This window comes from Nuphar pumila, chromosome 4, assembly GCF_984573655.1.
Source record: "Nuphar pumila chromosome 4, dmNupPumi1.hap1.1, whole genome shotgun sequence".
Classification (NCBI taxonomy): Eukaryota; Viridiplantae; Streptophyta; class Magnoliopsida; order Nymphaeales; family Nymphaeaceae; genus Nuphar; species Nuphar pumila.
In genome coordinates this window covers 135,811,151-135,823,484 of record NC_143252.1, presented here as the reverse complement: position 1 = coordinate 135,823,484, position 12,334 = coordinate 135,811,151, and the positions used below count along the sequence as shown (strand labels likewise).

The 12,334-nt window shown below is 36.4% G+C and overlaps 1 protein-coding gene across 1 annotated transcript; it reads left to right on the top strand.

Annotated features, from left to right (window-relative positions):
* Positions 1–1,769: 1,769 nt before the first annotated feature.
* Positions 1,770–4,947, top strand: LOC149841192 (patatin-like protein 2). Its single transcript, XM_090004703.1, has 7 exons — positions 1,770–1,968; positions 2,179–2,360; positions 2,765–2,954; positions 3,104–3,268; positions 3,716–4,018; positions 4,477–4,652; positions 4,742–4,947. The coding sequence occupies exons 1-7, from the start codon at positions 1,831–1,833 to the stop codon at positions 4,806–4,808; spliced, it is 1,221 nt and encodes a 406-aa protein (XP_089860829.1). The 5' UTR covers positions 1,770–1,830; the 3' UTR covers positions 4,809–4,947.
* Positions 4,948–12,334: the final 7,387 nt, after the last annotated feature.

The window sequence follows — 12,334 nt, the reverse complement described above, 5'->3', positions numbered from 1 at the left end:
AATGCTAAAAAATTCATTACATTAAGTCTGGAGTAGCAAGGTAATCACAACTATATCTTTCTTGAAATGAATTAGAGAAGTAAGCCAAAAGTTCATTTGCTTGCAATTAGAGAAGTAAGCCAAAAGTTCATTTGCTTGCAAGTTATCAATCCCCAAATGGACCAAGATTGGTCCACATTTCTGAGGAAGCAGATCAGGTCATGCTGAACATGAGCTTATGGCATTATAATAATGCGATTGACATTATAATAAATTAGTTGAGCATTTCCGTTTTGTTGAAGGAAGAGAGATTGCGAGTCAGAATAAAACTTCCCTATATATACATTTTAAAATTTCTCAAAGTAACACGCCAAATGAATGGTATATATAATGGGCCATGCATGCATGCCTTCTTAGTACCCCACTACCTGTGGGTCAAAGAAAAGAAGATTGGTTGATACAGCTTGAATACTATATGGTATAGTTACTTGTTAATAAAATGTTAAGAAAGCTGTTTGCATTGAAAAATATTTTGTTTTTACAACTAGAATTAAAAAGATCACAACCTTTACAAAGGAAAAACTAAACGCTCGTTAGGAATCAAATTACAAAACGAGATATTGCCAAGGATTTAAAAAATAACGTTATTTTTAACAAGCATAAAGTTACATTTACATGATACCTGGAAACATATGTAAAAGATTGCTAAAATAATTTATTTGAAAGAAGTAAAAGATTGATAAAATAATTTATTTGAAAGAAGTAAAAGATTGATAAAATTGATTGAAGAAAATTGTGTTGATTTTTTGGGTGGTTTTGAGTGTTGATATACTTTTTAGGATCTTTTTTTTTTTGCTATTGGCTGTAAATGGAGAAAGGGACATGGTAGGTTGGGTTTCATCATACATTCAATCCTAGCCATCCAGCAGAACCATTTTAGCCATTGATTGGATGGCTAGGATTGAATGTATGATGGAACCCGTGTACTGGACGGAATCCACTTATATTAAATTCCTTTGTCCCTTTTGGACGGGCAACTGGGTAAGACTATGACGCCATAGTTGAACACGTGCAGAAAACTGGCGATTGACGACCAACATTATCCATCCAAGTCATCATCATGTCATGTCCAAATTTCACTCTCTCTCTCAAAGAATTTGGAAGCAATTTAATCTTTTGTTTGAGGAGGTTTTAGTAGAAAAAATTACATTTACAGTCCCATCTTTTACTCTGATATTCCAAAAATAGGCTCTATATTTACCAAAAAAAATAGGCCCTATAATTTTTTTAGTGCATTTTGGGTATGCAGCATCTCATTCTAGATTATCAGTATGCTTACACTGGATGAAACCCTGAATGAAAGTTTTCCAATTTTTTAATTGCAAAATAACTCAATTTTGTTTTTGCCGTTAAGAATAGGATTAGTCCACATCAAGGTGAGAATGTCGACTAATCTTAACCGTTGGTTGGACGGATAGGATTTAATGTGGAATGGAACTCAACATGTCTCCTACGATGGTTGACGTGTCAAATAATATTAAAAGAAAGAGAAGTTGGTGTGGAACATTGTAAGCGTGGGCCTTGACATAGTCGTATATGCTTGAGTTGAAAATTCTGATTGAATAATACTTGAAAACCCTCTAGGAACTTTCATCAAGTACATCCCCATATCCAAACGCTCTATTTTCCCTTCTCACCGGAGCCCCCCATCGTCTATAAATACCATGGCCCTTCTTTTGTTATTCATCATTCCCCAAACAGAGCCTGTTCTAGTGTTAATACATTGCAAATTGCAAAGTCTATTCGCTCTCTCTCTCTCTACTAGAAACCATCCTTTTGAGCTCAGCAGCAATGGCAGCAACATCACCAGTGTCTCAAAATCAGCAACCAACTTATGGCAAAATGATCACCATTCTAAGCATAGATGGAGGTGGAGTAAGAGGGATCATTCCGGGGACCATCCTAAGCTTCCTTGAATCACAACTTCAAGTACTAGATATTGTCCTTTTTCTTTTTCTTCCCTGTATTTATTAGTATGAACTTTTTTATGTTCTATTTTGAATCGAACCGAATAAGGAAAGAAAAATTACATTGAAAGAAAGGACAAATCTATCTGATTAATAAAATGAATTAATACAGCATTTTTTCTTTGGAAAAAAATATGGATTTACTAATAATCAAATTGCTTCTTGTGAACAGCAACTGGATGGAAAGGACGTGAGGATCGCTGATTACTTCGATGTTGTAGCGGGAACAAGTACGGGAGGTCTAGTGACCGCCATGCTTACTGCTCCTGGTGCAGATAACCGACCTCTCTATACAGCTAAAGATATCGTCCCATTCTACCTTGAAAACTCCCCTATGATCTTCCCTCAATCTTGGTAGGTTATATATCAAATATTATGCTGTGTTTGTGGTTTCCCACCTTCTGTTCTTTGGGAGCAGCAGTGTTCTCAAAATAGTTTGTGGAGATTGTTTTCTCAAGGCAGTTATCGTCATATTGTATATTATATCACCACCCAACATCTCACTTGGTGGAGATTTGCGTGGGCCACACTCTCACATATATCCCATGTGAGAGGCACATCTTTTCACCGTAACTGCTCTCATGTTTTTTGCAACAATATATATTTTTTTTCAAAGGCAAAACCATATTTTGTCAATACATGGATACAATTCTTTTACACATGTCCCAAATGCAAGGCTCCCAAATAGAGCCTTTAGTTACTTCATTCACATACAAGTTGGTTGAAATTTTATTGGTTTGGTTGGTGACGGAATGCAGTAGTGGGCCATTGAGCAACGCCAAGAAGCTGATAGATGCAATAGAGGCACCCAAATATGATGGCAAATTTCTTCACCAGCTCCTCAGGAGAAATCTTGGTGATACCAAATTGCACCAAACCCTAACGAATGTGGTCATCCCAACCTTCGATATCAAACTCCTTCAGCCCACCATCTTCTCTACTCTTCAGGTTATCATCATTATCACCATGGTTATGTTCAATTATGTAATTATTTTTTAGGGTATAAGATTCAGTAAAAATAAAAAGGCAGAGCATTAGTTCATGCGAAAACTCAGATTGGAGGATTGAATTGGTGTTTATGTTGCTATTTTGCTCAGCTGCAAAGGAACCCAACCAAAGATGCACTGCTATCTGACATATGCATCAGCACGTCTGCTGCCCCCACGTATCTTCCCGCCCATTATTTTGAAACCAAAGATGAAAACGGAGAGACAGTCAGAAGCTTCAACCTTATTGATGGAGGCGTCGCAGCTAATAATCCTGTAAGTCTTGTACGGTCTACAGCACATACAATCTAGTTGGGAAATCATATATGCAAGCTGCATCTGCTCAACCTGACTTTGCATATATATATATATATATATATATATATATATATATATAATGTTTTCTTTGCAAAAGTATGGTGATTTGATTCTTGAAAATTTCGCACAATGTATGACATTGATTTCGGAAGCCCTTGAAAAACCTGTTTACGTATTGTAAATACATGATCTAAAACCTATTTACTACTAAACAAACTATGTAGATCACGTATATATATAAGGTTCGATCCACAAAAAAATTGCAAAAAAGTTTAAAATAATGGTGTTTTTTACTAGATTTATGTAAAACGACTGTAGGAAAAAAAATTATATATATGTATATGTTGTGCATATCATCTTAAGTGTGCAGAATATATCAATTAATTATTGTTTATTTTTGTGCAGGCTTTGGTTGCGGTTAGTGAAGTGAGTCGAGAAATCTTCAAACAAAATCCAAATTTCTTCCCCATTAAACCTACAGACTACGGAAGGTTTCTGGTCATCTCTCTTGGAACAGGAGCAGCCAAGGTAGAAGAAAAATATAGTGCTACATCAGCTGCAAAATGGGGTGTTGTGGGCTGGCTGGTGAACGGTGGGAGCAGCCCTTTGATCGACAGTTTCACCCATTCAAGTGGGGACATGGTTGATTTCCATCTCTCTGTGACTTTCCAAGCACTAAACTCTGAGCAAAACTATTTGAGGATCCAGGTATGCTAAATATTATGATGAAATTGTGCCTCGTTCAGATGGAGAGGGATAAAGGCTGCCGGCTGGCAAACCAGTAATGACTTGAGTATCCGTTCGGTGTCGCCTTTGTGGCCGAAGGCAGATCAGGTGCAATCACATTGCACACTTTAGCTGCCGCTGCATCATGATCTGCCCTCCATCTTCGGTTGGGCCCCGCAACTAACAAGCTGTACCCCAGAGATGGAGGGCAGTCAGGTGCAGGGTCATGTTCAAAGTGTGCAATATGATTGCACCTGATCCACCCTCCATGTGGCCTCAGGCTTAGGGACAACGAGGTCTCATCCTACCTCGAGTTCGAATCCCCATGTGGGCGCCCCTCTTGAATCAAAAAACAAAAGTTTTCTTTGTGTGTGTGGCTTCTTGAATCAATTTTCATGGAATTCATTTTATGGACCATCCTTAATTTTGGGTATATGTAGGATGATTCTTTAAGTGGTGATACGACTTCAGTTGACATATCAACCAAGGAAAACCTTGATAACTTGGTGAAGGTTGGTGAAGCCCTCCTGGACAAACCAGTTTCACGTGTGAACTTGGACACGGGTGCATATGAACCCGTACAGAACGAAGGCACCAACAAAGATGCACTTATCAGGTATAATGATCTTGCAATTTTTATGTAGTGCGAATATTTTCATTGTTAATTTAACAATTTCTTACAATTTTGATGGTTGATTTTTGAAGGTTTGCGAAATTATTGTCCCAAGAAAGAAAGCTTCGTCAACTGAAATCTCCCAGGACTCAGCACTGAAGATTTATTTTGAAGTATTATTATTCTTTGTATAATCCAATTGTTTATGACCATATTTCATTTCATTTCTTCAGTTTCTTTGAAAACTTTGCTGTAATCTTTCATTTCATTTGAATAAAAAGTCTAGACATTTTTATTACATCAAGTGACTCTGTCCCTAAGAAAGTTTCTCGTTATCAAAATGACAATAACAATAATAATATACAATAATTTAAATAAAACGTAAATTCTCCAAGGTATTTGACGTTGCCTACGAGGTCGGTACGCTAAGGGACGGTCTCAAATATAAATAATCAGTCCCGCCATCTAAACTGATTTATAAGTAATTGTCTTGACGAGTTTAAAACCATGTTCAACGATAATTGATATTCGCAAGGGAATTTAACACATAAGAACAAGATTCAGTGAGGATGAAAAAATAATAAAAAACATACTCATAAACGGGATAGGAATTGATGTGAAGACTGGTTCCAAACTAGGACAGTTTGACGTTGATTTCAGTAAGAGCGATTCACCCGAATGAATGCTAGTTTCAAACAAATATTTCGATCTATATTAGTAGTTTGGGCACAACAGAAATTAAACCCAAAACAGATTCAACGTTAATGATGATAAAACTGAGTGCAAATCAGATGAGCATGTGTGCAATGTTGTGAGTGAAACCAAATACTGCAAATAAGTTCTTGACTTTCCCTCGCCAAAGCTAAGGCTAAAAGTAACTTTCAATGAATAGGATTTTGCATTGCTAGCCGATGTGGGTTATGCGAAATGGCCATTAAGACAACTACACACCTGTTTGTCGAATGCAAATGGATCAAAGAACTGCAGATAGCCTACAAGAACCACAATTTTCCACCGCACGCTTGTAGCCCATGAGACTTATTCCTCTCTCCTAGGATGGGCATTGTAGGCAGCAAAGAGCATTTTCGGTGGTGGTGGTGGTGGGTATTGATTACATGGCACCAGATTTGGAAGCACAAAAACCAGACGGTATTGTTGGAATTATAAGCAAGACTCTTCGTATTCCTCCCTCATTTTTGGGAAACTCATTTTACTTTAAGGCTTGTTGGAATTATAAGCTAGACTCTTCGTATTCCTCCCTCATTTTGGGAACTCATTTAACATTAAGGCTATTTGCAGTTTTCTATGCAAACTCTTTGGGTTCCTCTCTCATTTAATTTTTCTCTTTGAAAATGTAATAGTCTTTTAGTTTTTTTATGGTAGAAATTTATTATGTAATTAAATTTTGGTTGAGCTTGAATGCTATATATATATATATATATATATATATATATATATATATATATATATATATATAGCAGCCATGTATCATCATTTTGACAAGTCATTAGAATGTATTGAAGCCTTTTGTAGTCTTCTCCTTCTCTTGCACCATTTCTGTGTGTTTTTCATTTTAGAGAACAATCTTCTTCTCTAGTTTGTTGTTTTATTTCCAACATAGTGGTATCAGAGCTATGATGACTTTCAACAATATGGTGCAACCACAAGTTCCTTGCTTTGCTGGAAAAAATTATAACAAGTGGAGTATTCAAATAAAGGCATTCTTTGGTTCTCAAGATCTATGGGACATTGTTAAAAGTGGCTTCGATGTGATGGACAATGTTGAGGGCATCACTCCACGACAACTAACTTAGTTGAAGGAAAACCGGAAGAAGAACAATAAGGCATTGTTCTATATTTATCAAGCTGTTGATGAAGGCATTTTCGAAAGGATATCTATAGCGGAATCGGCAAAGAAAGCATGTGATACTCTCTATACAACATATAAAGGAGAAGACAAGGTAAAAATGGTGAGACTCCAAAATCTTAGAAGTGAATTTGATTCTTTAAAAATGAAAGAATCTGAAACTATTGAAGTATTTTTCAATCGAGTCTTCTCCATTGTTAATCAAATGCGAGTAAATGGTGAAAAATTTGAAGATCAAAGAGTTGTTAAAAAGATATTGAGAAGCTTAACTCGCAAGTTTGAACATATTGTTGTTGCTATAGAAGAATCCAAAGACTTATCCACCTTGTCCATTGATAGTTTAATGAGATTACTTCAATTCCATGAACTTTGTATAAAGCAATTTGATTATCCTCCAATCGAGTAAACTTTTCAGACACATCTCTCTATTCATGGTGGTGCTCGAGGACAAAGAGGAAGAGGAAGATGTTATGGAGGTGGTAGAAATCAAGAAACAAAAGAAGATGCTTGTGATTCATCTTATTCTATGCGAGGAAGAGGTCGAGGTCGAGGTCGTGATCGCTCTCTCTCACAAGTTCAATGCTTTCATTGTCAGAAGTATGGTCACACCATAAAGTTCTGCAGAAAGAGATAGGCAGAAGAAAACCAAAAGGAGGTAACTTTCATGCATGAGAAAAATAAAATTCTTGATAATGATATTGTCTTTCTTGCTTGTGATACCAAAGAAGAAACACATGATGAAGTATGGTATATTGATAGTGGTTGTAGTAACCACATGACTGGAAACAAAAAATTATTTATGGACCTAAATGAAATGGTTCAAACTAAAGTTAGAATAGGTGATGATAATAGACTTGCTGTCAAGGGACGTAGTGATATTCTTGTTAAAACTAACCATGGCAGCAAACACGTCACCGATGTTTTCTATGTTCTAGGCCTCAAACACAATCTTTTGAGTGTTGGGCAATTTATTCTAAAAGGATATGATCTTCATTTCAAAGGAGAAATATGTGAAATCAAAGACAAAAAGAATACTCTCATAGTCGAGGTAAAAATGACTCAAAACAAAATGTTTTCATTTACATTTCAAAGTGTTGTTCTTCCTTGCTTCAATACTATTATTAAAGATCCATCATGGTTATGGCATCTTCGATATGTGCATTTGAATTTCAGTTGTTTATCTCTCATGTGCAAAAAACATATGGTCAGAGGCATGCCTAACATTCATCAGCAAGACAAAATTTGTGAAGGTTGTGTTCTTGGAAAACATCACAGAGACTCTTTTCCTGGTGGCAAATCTTGGCGAACATCAAAACTACTTGAGTTGGTTCACTCTGATCTATGCGGTCCTATGCGCACCACATCTATTGGAGGTAATCGTTACTTTTTAACATTCATTGATGACTTCAGTCGGAAGACATGGGTTTATTTTCTAAAAGAAAAATCTGAGGTGTTTAAATATTTTAAGCAATTTATGACATTTATTGAAAGCAAAGTGATCTTTCTATTAAAACCTTGCGTACTGATCGTGGGGCTGAATATATGTCCAATGAGTTCGAGTAATTCTTGAAAAAGAAGGGCATCCGTCATCAGTTGACTACTCGGTATACACCTCAACAAAACGGCATTGCGGAAATGAAGAATCGCACGATCATGGAGATGGCAAGAAGTATGTTGAAATCTAAAGGTATGCCTAACATATTCTGGGTTGAATCAGTGGCATGTGCTATCTATCTTCTTAATCGTGCCCCCAGTAAAAGTGTTCAAGACCTAACTCCTCAAGAAGCTTGGAGTGGGCAAAAACCATGTGTTGCTCATTTGAAAGTATTTGTCAGCATATGTTATTCTTATATTCTCGATGAACGAAGGAGCAAGCTTGAAGATAAATCTGAAAAATGTATCCTTGTTGGGTACAGTGAATGCTCAAAGGCTTATAAGCTTTACAATCCAATCATCAAGAAAATTATCATAAGTAGAGATGCAAAATTCAATGAAGAAGAATCTTGGAATTGGGATGGCGAGAATGAAAATAAAAATTCACATTTCATCAATAAGGAGGAGAGTTATGACCCTAATAGTGATGGTGGCGAATGAGATACTTCACTCTCCTCTCCATCTACGCATTTATCATCGTCTTCCTCATCTTCAAGGAGTTCTGAATCTCCTCCTATGAAGACAAGAAGTCTTCAAGAAATTTATGAAACAACAAGAAGAAATCTTGAGGAAAATTTGGTGAATTTTGCTTTATTTGCGGATGCCGATCCAATTACTTATAAAGAAGCATCTCAAGAAGAAAAGTGAAGAATTGCTATGAATCAAGAAATGGACTTCATTGAAAGAAATCATACTTGGGAGTTGACTGAGCTCCCAAGAGGGCACAAATCTATTGGCGTCAAGTGGGTATATAAAACAAAGTTCAACTCAAATGGAGAAGTTGAAAAATGCAAAGCTCGTCTGATGGTAAAAGGTTACAAGCAAAGGTATGGTGTTGATTTTAATGAAGTTTTTGCTCCTGTAGCTCGCCTTGAAACAATTCGCATGGTGATAGCTTTGGCTGCTCAAAGAAAATGGAAGGTCTATCAAATGGATGTTAAATCGGCTTTCTTGAATGGTTTCCTTGAAAAAGAAGTGTATATTGATCAACCTCCGGGTTATGTGAAGAAGGATGTAGAAAATAAAGTGTGTCGATTGAAGAAGAGTTTATATGGGCTGAAACAAGCGCCAAGGGCTTGGTATAGTCGCATTGATGGATATTTCTTGAAGAATGGTTTCAAACGGTGTCCCTTCGAGCATACTCTCTTCATTAAAGAAGGCAATCAAGGGAAGTTCTTAGTCATATGCTTATATGTTGATGATTTAAAAATTACTAGCACTAGTGCAAGCATGGGTGAAAATTTCAAGAAGGATATGATGCACGAATTCGAAATGACTGACATGGGGCTTCTCCATTTTTTTCTGGGCATTGAAGTAAAGCAAACCGAAGATGGAATATTCATATCTCAAAAAGGTATGCTGAAAACATATTAAAGAAGTTCAGAATGGAGGGTGCTACACCTCTTAATACTCCTATGGAAGTTGGACTGAAACTTAGCAAAAATGATAGTGAGAAAAAGATCGATGCAACTCTCTATAGAAGCCTTGTTGGTAGTCTTATGTACTTGACTGCTACAAGACCTGATCTTATGTTTGTTGTCAGCATGATTAGCAGATTCATGGAATCTCCTTCTAATACTCATTGGGACATAGGCAAAAGAATTTTGAGATATGTGCGTGGCACTATCAATTATGAAATTCATTATAAATGTGTCGAATATTCAAAATGGTGGGTTTTTGTGATAGTGATTGGGGTGGAAATAGAGATGATAGTAAAAGCACTTCAGGTTTCGTTTTTCACATTGGTTCAGGTGCAATCTCGTGGGCATCGAAGAAGCAAGTTGTTGTTGCTCTCCCCACAACCGAAGCTGAGTATATTTCATTGGCTCTTTCTAGTTGTCAGGCTCTCTAGCTAAGGTGGATTCTTCATGAGTTGAAGCATCCTTAATGGGAAAGCACTCTTTTGTTTTGTGATAATAGTTCAGCCATAGCACTCACCAAAAATCCAGTTTTTCATGACAAAAGCAAGCATATTCGAATCAAGTATCATTTCATTAGAGACTTGGTCAAAGATAGAGATGTCAATGTCAAGTTTTGCAAGACCCAAGACCAACTGGCTGATATCTTTACAAAAGCATTGAAGAATGAAACTTTCAATAAATTGAGAGAGAAATTTGGTGTCATTATAGTCTAGCTTAAGAGGGGCTGTTGGAATTATAAGCTAGACTCTTCGTATTCCTCCCTCATTTTTGGGAAACTCATTTTACTTTAAGGCTTGTTGAAATTATAAGCTAGACTCTTCGTATTCCTCCTTCATTTTGGGAACTCATTTAACATTAAGGCTATTTGCAATTTTCTATGCAAACTCTTTGGGTTCCTCTCTTATTTAATTTTTCTCCTTGAAAATGTAATAGTCTTTTAGTTTTTCTATGGTAGAAATTTACTATGTAATTAAATTCTGGTTGAGCTTGAATGCTATATATATAGCAGCCATGTATCATCATTTTGACAAGTCATTGGAATGTATTGAAGCCTTTTGTAGCCTTCTCCTTCTCTTGCACCATTTCTGTGTGTTTTTCATTCTAGAGAACAATCTTCTTGTCTAGTTTGTTGTTTTATTTCCAACAAATATTTGAAGATGTTACTCCAAAGTTTCAAACTAGTTCTTAGTGCAACACAAAATGAACAAAGAAATCACATAATGGATGCAGCTGAGGTTAATACAAAGCTATGTCAATAGAACGACGATGACCATGAAAATCTAGCAGAACTCAAATAGGTTTTCTTTGATGCAGGCTTTGAATGACACCTTGTCATTCGACTAGTTTGCCTGCTGAATTGTAAACTGATAGTGTTTTGTTAAATTATTACTCATGTTCATAAATAAATAAAATAAGACTTTCATCTAAAAAAATATTATCATTTTTTTTGTTCTTTACAAGATCAAGTATGCTATATATATATATATATATATATATATATATATATATATATATATATATATATATATATATATATATATATTGTATCTGAATTATCACATAGGATATCACTTGGATTTTGGAAAGATTCAAATGTGGCATGATCCGGCCAATAACCAATCGGTTTGGACCCCTAAAATTAATAATAGGGTTTGACATGTTGGTCAACAAAACAATCCCATTTAGGGCTCCATATAACAACATTGCTATCATCATAAACTTAGCATGCCAAAAATGGTAGCAGATAGAGCTAAAAATTTAACTGTACCGAATCCAACATCTTCAACATATGGGTCTTGTTGTACACATTTTCAAAACTCTCAGGTTTCTCTATCAACGGCCAAAAAAATCTGGCTTTGTTCCCTTTAACGTTGGGGACATAATGGCTTCTTTTGCATCCACCAGCTTTGGTTATCATATCAACGACTTACCAATCAAGTACTTGAGATTAACTCACCATCTCGGAGTTACCAAAGTCCAATATTTGGAAGGAGGTAGAAGAAAAAGTAGGAACAAAATAAACTCATGGGTTCGGTTCAATCTCGCAATTGCAGGAAGGGTAACTCCTGTGAAACATGTTCTCACAAGTATTCTATTGCATTTTTGACAAATTTTTCATATATAATCCAAGACTAGAATGCATATCAACAGAGCCTTCCAAAATTTCATCTGGTCCAAGAAGACACATAAGGAGAAGGTGCACCTGGTATAATAGAAAATCATCACCCGAACCGAGGAGAAAGGTGGTCTTGGTATTTGGGAGGTTGGCCATTGGAATAAAGCTATACTCATCAAATGACTTTGGTCAATCATCTCTCTTGACAAGCCATGGACGGTGGTTGTTAAACACAAATACAAGTTACATGGCTGGCCTTCGATGTGGATTTGGGGTGTCCAAATGCTTACCCATTAATTTTGTTGAAGCCTTGTACATATCGTTAGGTGATGGGTCGACGAGTACCTTATTTTGGAAGGATGCTTGGTGCATAGACGGATGCTTAGAGAACTATTTTCAGCATTATATTGGGTTGCCACCAACATGGAGGGGGCAACAACTCATTTTGGATGGGATATCTAACTTCGCAGAAATCCTTCTCCGTTAGCGTTGGATTAATGGATGGAACTTATGCAAAGGTTGGCCTTAATTAAGCCCAAGGATCCGTCTGACGCTCCTTGCTGGAAGTACTCTACATCCGGTCAATTCACTACCTCCTTGTGTTATCGAATGTTAATTAGGCCCCCAA

Excerpts from the sequence above, each read along its gene's own strand:
- LOC149841192 (XM_090004703.1), top strand. The coding sequence starts at position 1,831 with ATGGCAGCAACATCACCAGTGTCTCAAAATCAGCAACCAACTTATGGC. Across the intron at positions 2,955-3,103 it reads CCATCTTCTCTACTCTTCAG|CTGCAAAGGAACCCAACCAA; the intron begins GTTATCATCATT and ends TATTTTGCTCAG. Across the intron at positions 4,019-4,476 it reads AAAACTATTTGAGGATCCAG|GATGATTCTTTAAGTGGTGA; the intron begins GTATGCTAAATA and ends GGGTATATGTAG.